The 9,083-nt window shown below is 60.8% G+C and overlaps 1 protein-coding gene across 1 annotated transcript; it reads left to right on the top strand.

Moving 5' to 3' along the window:
* Positions 1-637: 637 nt before the first annotated feature.
* UPK3A (uroplakin 3A) lies at positions 638-8,641 on the top strand. The gene is made up of 6 exons (XM_025471426.2): positions 638-769; positions 1,701-1,856; positions 3,110-3,389; positions 4,877-4,959; positions 6,549-6,681; positions 8,346-8,641. The coding sequence occupies exons 1-6, from the start codon at positions 718-720 to the stop codon at positions 8,506-8,508; spliced, it is 867 nt and encodes a 288-aa protein (XP_025327211.1). The 5' UTR covers positions 638-717; the 3' UTR covers positions 8,509-8,641.
* Positions 8,642-9,083: the final 442 nt, after the last annotated feature.

Below are 9,083 nucleotides of genomic sequence, written 5' to 3'. Positions count from 1 at the left end.
GCCTGGGTGGCTCAGTAGTTTAGCGCCTGCCTTTGGCCCAGGCGTGATCCCAGGGTCCTGGGATCGAGTCCCATATCGGGCTCCCTGTGTAGAGCCTGCTTCTCCCTCTGCCTGCGTCTCTGCCTCTCTCTGTGTGTCTCTTATGAATAAATAAATAAAATCTTTAAACAACAACAACAACAAAACAAAGGGTCACCCTGGCGCAACCAGATAGCTCCCAGGCCCGGGACCTCAAGGTTTCCATGACAGCACTTTCTCTGATGAACCTGTTGCAACTATCTCCACCAGAGCCCAGCCAGCACCTGGCACTTAGTAGGGTCTCCATAAATAGCTGTAGGAATTAGCGCCCGGTTTCCCAGTGTGGACCCGGCGGCCCAGAGAGGGGATGTCTCGCCCCCCCGCCGCCCTCGAGGTCTGATTAGGCTGTGAAAGCGCCGCCTGAGCCTGTGCACACAGTAGGCGCTTCGGTAAAGGCGCGCGGGGTCGAATGGAGGGAAGGTCCCACAGGTGTGAGTGAGCCTCCGGGGGCACCTCGAGGTCCGGGGGACGGGGGCGGCGCGTATGCAAATAGGCCGCGAGGAGCCCGGGGATTGGCCAGCGCGGCCGGGGGGCGGGGCGCGCCGAGGGAGGCCGGGCCGCCAGGTGCGCGGACGCCGAGAGGCGCTGGGCTCCCCGGGCCCCGCAGCCGGCCGGCGCTCCCGCGGCTTGTTCAGGGCGATGCCCCCGCTCTGGGCCCTGCTGGCCCTCGGCGGCCTGCGGCTGGGCGTGGGTAAGCGGGGAAGGGACAGCGGGTCGTGGCCCGGGAGGGCGGGCAGCCGGCCCCACGGTCCTGAGCGCAGGGATGGAGCGCAGCCCTGGGAACTCCCTCTGTGCCAAGCCCTGGGCAGGCCCTGGGCATCGGATATTAATAATAAAGACAGCACTGTTTAATGAGCTCCCTTGGGTGGGGGATTCCAGGGCTCACGGATCAGATTCCTGGGATGGGCGCTGTGACACACACAGGGTCTGCGGGGGAGCAGAGAAGGGGCTGGACTAGACCCTGGAGGTGCCGGGACATTTCAGGGGAAGAGGCAGCTGGGCAAGTTCAAGAGGGAGGCAGTGTGGTCTATCCTGGGAACCTCCCCACCGGGGTCCATCAGCCTGGCTGGAGCATGGGATGGGGTGGGGCGTGCTTTGGGGTGAGCCTGGGCACCCAGGGAGGCAGAGCCCAGAGCTTCTGGACTATGATGCCTCTCCAGAGAAGCCGGACTGCGCTGGAGGCCCTTCCAATGCAGTGGGCGAGCCCCAGAAGGGGCCTAGCAGGAGAGCGACAGGGTCAGATGTGCCCGTTAGGGAGCAGAAGACTGGGGGAGGGGGGCTTGTTTCTGGGGTCCAAGTCAAGAGAGTGGAATTCCCAGACTGGGCTGACTGGGTGAAGAGATGCCTGGGGAGGCAGTGGGGTTCTTGGCAACTGACTGTCTGTGTGTGGGGAGAGAGGGCAGCCGTTAGGCCAGACTGCTTGGTTTCTGGAGGGACGGCTGGTAGGGGCAAGGGTGCCGCCTGTGTCTGAGACAAATTCTTGAGATGGGCCGCAGGCAGGGTGAGCCCCAGGGCCTGGCACACCCAATAATAGTATGCAGACTGGGGCGGGGGGCAGAGTGTGCCCATGGGTGTGGACAGTTCTACCGGGGGTCAGCGCCTGTCCTCCCTGCCTCCTATAGGTGTGAACCTCCAGCCCCAACTGGCCAGCGTGACCTTTGCCACCAACAACCCCACCCTCACTACTGTGGCCTTGGAAAAGCCTCTGTGCATGTTTGACAGTGCGGCGACCCTCAATGGCACCTATGAGATCTACCTCTATGTCCTGGTCAACCTCGGTGAGGGTTTGCTTCCCTTGGGTGGCGCTGAAGGGGGCTTTGGCCTGTCTGCGGGGAGGAGGAGAGGGGGCAGCTCGGGGGACGCTCTAGCTCTGTCATTCAGCTACCCCCGGGGACCTCACCAACGGCCACCAGTGCCTGCCGTGTGCCAGCCCTGGGCTGCGTGCTTGCCCTGGAGAGATGTTGGGCAGGTGGAGAAGTAAAGACAGTGCCAGTCACTGAGCATGTACATCATGCTCAGGGCTTCACATGCCTTGGAGCGAATGTTGACAACCAGCCCGCAAGACAACTGTCCCATCACAGAGCTGATGCCCATCTCAGAGCGAGGGACCTAGGCTCATGGAGACGGGATGGCTCCTAGGAGCTCCCAGGCTGGGAAGCAAACCCAGATCTCTGTGGCCCCTCAGACCCCAGCGCTTCCCCGTGCTTCCCCCGGTGGGTCGCAACTGGCGTTGGTGAGGGGAACCATGCACTGGGACCCACGTGCTCTGGGCCAGCCCCTGCCCAGTCACCAGAGCAATCCTGGGCTTCCCAGGGACCACCTCTTACGTTCCTGGCAGCCAGTCTTTTACAGCAGCTCATTCAGAGCTGTCACCTGGGCCTGTGCCCAATCCGTGCACACAGTGGGGTGTTTCTCTCCCATTTCACAGACAGGGATCCAGAGAGGTAGAGTGCATTGTCCAAAGTCACCCAGCAAGTCAGGAAGCGGCCTAGGACCCAGCATAGGTGTGTGCACCTCCACACAATTCCCCCTGAACCATATGACCCCCCTTCTCATTTTACAGAAGAGAAGATCTAGGGGCGCCTGGGTGGCGCAGTGGGGGGAGCAACAGACTCTTGGTTTCAGCTCAGGTCATGATCGCAGGGGTGTGAGATCGAGCCCCGTGTTGGGCTCTGTGCTCAGCGCGGAATCTGCTGGAGACTTTCTCCCTCTGCCCCTTGCCACTACACTTGCTCAAGCTCTGTCTCCACAAATAAATAAATCTTAAAAAAGAAGAAGACGATCCAGTGGTCTCAGGGGAGAATGACAGAAGTCTGTTGTAGTAGGAGGACCTGTGAGATCTTACAGGCCTGTAGGAAGAGGGGGTGCTCTTGCCCTAAGTCAGGGGTGCCCCTGAGGAAGCCCCTGAGGAACCCCACCCCCGGCTGGGACCCCCAGAGGATGTGCGGCAGTGCTGGGTGACTGGCTGAGTGAGTACCTTTGAGCTGGGGTGGCCTGACTCCTGCCCCTGCCCCTGCCCCTGCCCTTGCAGCCAGCTCCAGGAACGCCTCGGTGCAGGACGGTGCCAGGGCCCCACTGAGCTCCACGGTCCAGCAGACAGAGGGAGGGAGGACAGGCCCCTATAAGGCCGTGGCCTTTGGCCTGATCCCCTGCAGTGACCTGCCCAGCTTGGACGCCGTGGGGGACGTGGCCCGGGCCTCGGAAATCCTGAACGCGTACCTCGTCAGGGTGGGAGCCAACGGGACCTGCCTGTCAGACCCCAACTTCGGGGGTCTCTGCAACGCGCCCCTGTCAGCAGCCACGGAGTACAGGTGGGTGCGAGAGGCAGCGCTGCCCTGGCCCCGACTCAGGAAGGCCCAGGAGGGGGAGGTGTGCGAGGCCACATGTCTTGTGCCTGGTCTCCTGAAGGGCCGTATGACCAGGCCAGGACCCCTGGGCTCAGAAGGACCTGCTTGGCTGCTTGGCTTAATCCTCTGCTGTTGTCACCTTGAAATTCTTTTTTTTTTTTTTTTAACCAAGGGGCCTGCATTTCCATTTTGTACCCAGCTCTGCAAATCCAGCACCTGGTCCCGGCTCATCACCTGTGGCAGCTCCTTCCCAATCCACTTCATTTGACAGGGACTAGCTGGTCTGGAGAGAGGAGGGGTCCCCGCCTGAAAAGCAGTGGCCCCACATGAACGACAGCCCCAGCCCATCCTCTGCCTTTTCCTGCCTCCTTCTGACATATCCTCTGTGCCCCCCTCTCCCGACCACAGCACGTCCCTGATTCTTTTCCACACTTGTTTCTTCTCCTTGCGGAGCTGGGGGCTCAGCCCTGATCCATGGCCGTGGGGTCCCGCCTGTGCCAGAGCCTTGGGTACCCCCACTCCTGTAACCATGGAAGCGCCCAGGCCCGAGACTCTGCACCTGCTAGGTGCGCTCGGGGCCCAGACCACCCTGCCTGCCATCCTATCAGAGGGCTGGCGTCTCCTTCGGCCTCAGCCACAGGGCCGGACAGAAGCCTCGGTGTCCTCTCCCCTACCTCCAACCTTGTTCTTAATGAGGGAAACCCCTCCCCTCTTCCACCTACATCCCTGAGCCTCCTACCTGGGGAACTCGAGGCACATATCCTGGCCTCTGGAATTCTCTTCAAACCCAGAGAAATAGGAGGTTAAGCAAAACACTGGAGGTTGTAGAGATTTTAAGGGTCATCTTTTTTTTTTTTTTTTTTAACATCATACAAGAGGCTGTCAATTTTTTAGTTCTCAGACTATCCATCATTTTTAGCTGACTGTGTAGGAGGCCTCAGGTGGGCTCTGGAAATTTTGTGCTGATCTTTCATTATGGTTAGTGGCACTGGATTGGAATTTCTATATAAATGTGTAGTCCTGTCTCAAGGCAGTTGGGTTGGGAATGAATATTATTCCTTCTTTTGTTTGTTTTTTAAGTCCCTTTTGTGATACCAAGGACCAGGCTGGGAGGAAGGCACGAACTCCATGAGGACAAATGGGTCAGCCAAAATGCTACACTCATCCTGTAGATAATAGAGAAACAGGGGGGCCCCGGAGGGCGAGCTGCGAGGAGGGCCACTGACCCTGAAGGCTTTGTGGAAAAAGTCCAGGGGCAGGAGTAGGGGGCAAGGGCCCCAACGCCAAGTCCAGCACTGTCCTGTGGCCCGGAGCCCACCTTGTAGCCGTCTACACTTCCATCTCCTAGAAGGACCTCCTCTGCCCCCCCAACCCCATCCTGATCCCTCCGCCTGCCTCTGGCCGGGGCGCACAGGATGCTTAGACGTCCCCCTCTCTCTGTCTCCTTGCAGGTTCAAGTACGTCCTTGTCAATATGTCCACGGGCTTGGTGCAGGACCAGACCCTGTGGTCCGACCCCATCCGCACCAACCGGCGTGAGTGGCAGGGCTGGGCTGGGGGGCGACCCTCAGGGGGACGCGGGACACCCCCTCAGGCCATCGCTCAGCAAAGTACCCCCAGACACAGGCAGGCTAGTGGGCTGATGAGGAAAAGGCAACCTAAAGTGGTTTGACCCGAGACCCCCCCTGCCTGCCCTCATCTCCCTCCCCTGGGGCCAGGTGTCGGCAGAGGCAGGGGAAGGATGGGCTGGCATGATGGCAGGACCATAGTCAAGGCTTTTGCCTCTAAGGGGCAGGGGGTCTATCCCGCATTTCCATCCCAGCCTGCCCCTTTGTGGAGACCTCACAGCCACGTCAGATGGTTCCAGATGGTTCCAGATGGTTCCAGATGGGTCCGGAGGCGAGGACTTGGTGCAGGGGGCGAGCAGGGGAGGCAGCCAGAGTGCCGCCCACCTCTCCACCCTGTTCTCTGGAAACTCGGCAGGGCTCCTAAAGGCCAGGGAGCTCAGGGGCCCAGGCGGCAGCCTGTGGTCCTGCCCTGTCCCTCCTCAAGCCTCCATCCGGGTTCTCAACATGCATCTGAGGTTTAGACACAGAATCGTGTCTGCTGAAGCAGAGGGGCAGCGGAGGAGATTTCCCAGAGTAATCTTGACAGCACCTGACCCTAATGTTAGAGCCCCGGCCCCCACACCTTGGTGCCCAAGTTGACACTTGACAGCTCAGCATAAAGCCTCCTCAGACCCCCGACCCCCTCGGTAAGCTTCCAGGGCCTGCAGTGGCTCAGAAAGCTTGCTTGAGGTCACAGGGCTAGGGTGGGGTGTGGCTGGGGTGGCCCCCCACCCATCCTTCCCATGGCACATCAGTGCATCGGAGTCTCCCTGCCCTGGGACCGAGGGTGCTGAGTTCAAGCCCAGCCCCTGCATCTCACCGCTCTGTGAACCCGTAAGGACCTCAGTCTCCACATCTGAGAAGTGGGGAGAAAAGCCCTTGCTCTGCGTCCCCTCAGGGTTCCTTGGAACAATGCAGACAGAAGCGCTAGGCCCAGCTCTTCTTGGGCAGGGCAGGAGGTCAGCTTGGGACAGCGTGCCCTCTGGGACCACCCAGCCCCGTAGACTTGGGTCTGGGGTCCGGGTGCCCTTGAACAGGAGCCCAGCCTCCCTTGGCTGTGATGAGCGATCTGCAGAGCAGGGGTCTTGTCAGGTGTGCGAGGGACAGTGGCTGCGAAGCGGCTGGCTCGCAGGAGGACCTATGAAGAGTTCGTGTAGTTCCAAAGGGTGACGCAGGCCAGAGCCGAGGGGAAGCTGAGGTGCACTTGGCCCCTTAGCCCGGGCCCTTGTTCCGTCCTGAATCGCTTATAATCTGCGTCCCTTCCATTTCACCAGAAGGGTTTAGTTTGTAATTGAAAATTATGCAGAAAGACAATTAGGGAGAAAGGAGACGCGCCAGGGAGGGGCAAGCAAGGGGACTGCATCTCGGGGCTGCGCGGGGGGGACACAGACACTGACCGGGGTCCCACTTCATCCCGAGACCCGTGGCTGCCCGGCCGGGTGGGGGGGCGTGTGTGTCCCTGGGAGAAGGCTGAGGGGTGCCGTGTCTGGGGACTAAGTGGGCCCATGTCCTGTTAGCCACCCCGTATGCGGCGATCGACACGTGGCCGGGCCGGCGGAGCGGGGGCATGATCGTCATCACGTCCATCCTGGGCTCCCTGCCCTTCTTCCTGCTGGTTGCCTTTGCCGGCGCCGTTGTCCTCAGCCTTTTGTGAGTACCTGCCGGCTGGAGGCCCGGACTGGGGGCACTGGGGGCACTGGGCGCACTCCACCCACAGGGTCTTCTGAGGTGGGGGAGAAGGCAAGGGAGCCGCCTTCCACCCTGGGCTGGGATGGGGTCCGGTGAGAGGGGAGCAGTGTTCTGGGGTGTCCACGGTGGAGTCGTTCAGCTGGGTGGGGGGGACCCAGCAGCGGGACTTTGTGGGCAGGTCGCAGCTCCCACACGTCTCCCATGCCTCAGTGTTCCCATCTGGGAAAGGGGGGGGCTAAAAACCATTATCCTCCCTGTGGAGTCATGACGGGTCAGTGGCATAATCCCCACGGAGTTTGTAGGGCGGCACCTGGATACCCCACAAGTATTAGGGTTCATTGTCATAATCCACCCCCTGCCTAGACTCGTGGGGAAACTGAGGCCAGAACAGGGGAAGGGTGGCCCCGGGTCACATGGCCAGTTAAAACAGCTGGGACCGGAGCCTGGGCTCCTGGTGCTACCGACAGCCCTGACGTGTGTCCGTTTGGATCAGGACCGGAGGTCCCCTGTGGGTGTCTGGAGCAGCTAACAGGCTGCCTGGTGGGAAGTCAGGTGTGCACACGATCCACCAATCCTGGGCGGGTGGCACGGGGCTGAAGCGAGGCGCCAGCAGGTGCCATGGGAATCCAGAGGAGGCTGAGGAAATCCTGCCGGGACCACCAGGGTGGACTTCCTGGAGGAAGGAGCAGCAGGAGCGAGGTCTCTTCGGGACTGAGATGACTCATAAAAGTCCTATGACTTGTCAAGTCCTCTCAGCGAGAGGGAGGGAGCCCCCCGGGAGGCTTTGGAGATGGAGAGGGGTGCCTGTCCCGTGTGGGTGGGGGGAGCAGATGGAAAAGCTCGGAGTAGGTGAAGTTCAGTGGATGCAGAAATTAGCCGGGTGGAAAAAGCCACGGGGGCTGGAGGGGGGTGGGGGATGGAGTCAGGGGCAGGGAACTTGCAAATCAGGTGCCCCCCCCCCCCATGGTTAAGTCAATAAAAACACAAACAATAGGTAAGATTAGCCACCAAGAGTCTGGTCTGTCTGGCCTGGGAGCCGGCAGGACAGGGTCATGTCCCTCCCTCCTTTTGGGCAATGGGTTAATCTGGCACCAAAGGTCCTGTTACCTGCCGAGGGCCTGGCTCCTCCACTGAGCCCTCCTCAGTCCCCCGCCCCCGCCAGCTGCACCCAAGTGCCCACTTGCCCCAGACACTCTCAGCCCTTCCTCTCACATGCCTGGAATGCCTTTCTCCACCCACTCTCCACAGGCTATGCACGGTCCCCTCCTCCAGGAAGCTTTCTGGGGGCTCCCACCCAGACTTGTCCATTACATCTGGTCATTCTTTGCTGTGGCCCGTTTCCCCATACAGTCGTAGCTCTTTGGGGATTTGGGACCACGGCCTCCACCGTGTCCAGCTCCTGCTAAGATCTGTAGACTGTTCACCCAGTTGCAAACGGTGCCCCCCGCCCCCTGCACTCCCGCATCTCAGGGCTTGGTGCACAGTGAGTGCTCTGCCAACACTGGTCTACTGAGTGCACGCCTGGGGTGACAACAGCGTCTAGGGCGAAGGGCTCCGGCCAGCCGGAGGGGTTTAGGGTTGCTCTCTGCGCCCCTAACCCTCGCCCTCTCCATCTGCTCGGTCAGGGACATGGGCAGCTCTGACCAGGAAACGAGGACGCACGACTCCCAGATCACGCAGGAGGCCGTCCCCCGGTCCCTGGGGACCTCGGAGGCTGTGTACACGTCTGTAAACCGGGGGCCACCGCTGGACAGGGCTGAGGTGTACACCAGCAAGCTGCAGGACTGAGCCCGGGCTCCTCACCTAGGGGGCTGCAGGCAGCAGGTGCCCGCGCCCTGACCCCAGCCTCGGAGAAACAGGGCACGTTGGTCCTGCGTGCAGGAAGGCCTCTAATAAAATCTCCCCAAGATTCTGAGTTCAATAGAGATTTGCCGAATGAATGAATGAGAGGATAAAGGAATGAATGAATGAGCCAATGTCATAGGGAGGGGTTGGGTTGTATCTCTGCGGGGCGGGGGCGGGGGGGTCGTGCGGAGCAAGGATTCATTTGCAGTCATGGAGGTGGGGAGGGTTAGGAAAACTGGGGATGGGCAGCCCCCCGGGGGCGGGGGTGGGGGCAGCGGTGTAGCGCCACCTTCTGCGGGGGGGCCTGATCCTGGAGTCCGGGGATCAGTCCCGGGATAGAGTCCCCATCGGGTTCCCTGCACGGAGCCTGCTTCTCCCTCAGCCTGTGTCTCTGCCTCTCTCTCTGTGTGTCTCATGATAAATAAATAAAATCTTAAAAAAAAAAGGGGGGGGGAACCAGGGCTGTCAGGCCTGGAACATCTAGATGTGAGAACCTGCCCACCCCTGCCCCTGGGAGG

This window comes from Canis lupus, chromosome 10, assembly GCF_003254725.2.
Source record: "Canis lupus dingo isolate Sandy chromosome 10, ASM325472v2, whole genome shotgun sequence".
NCBI classification, from domain to species: Eukaryota; Metazoa; Chordata; class Mammalia; order Carnivora; family Canidae; genus Canis; species Canis lupus.
The sequence above is the reverse complement of the archived record's forward strand: the minus strand, read 5'-3'. Positions and strand labels throughout refer to the sequence as shown.

What these genes read in the sequence shown, in the direction of transcription:
- UPK3A (XM_025471426.2), top strand. Translation starts at nt 718, where the DNA reads ATGCCCCCGCTCTGGGCCCTGCTGGCCCTCGGCGGCCTGCGGCTGGGC. An exon ending in CGGCCTGCGGCTGGGCGTGG is followed by an intron (nt 770 to 1,700) that starts GTAAGCGGGGAA and finishes TGCCTCCTATAG; the next exon opens with GTGTGAACCTCCAGCCCCAA. An exon ending in TCAGCAGCCACGGAGTACAG is followed by an intron (nt 3,390 to 4,876) that starts GTGGGTGCGAGA and finishes GTCTCCTTGCAG; the next exon opens with GTTCAAGTACGTCCTTGTCA.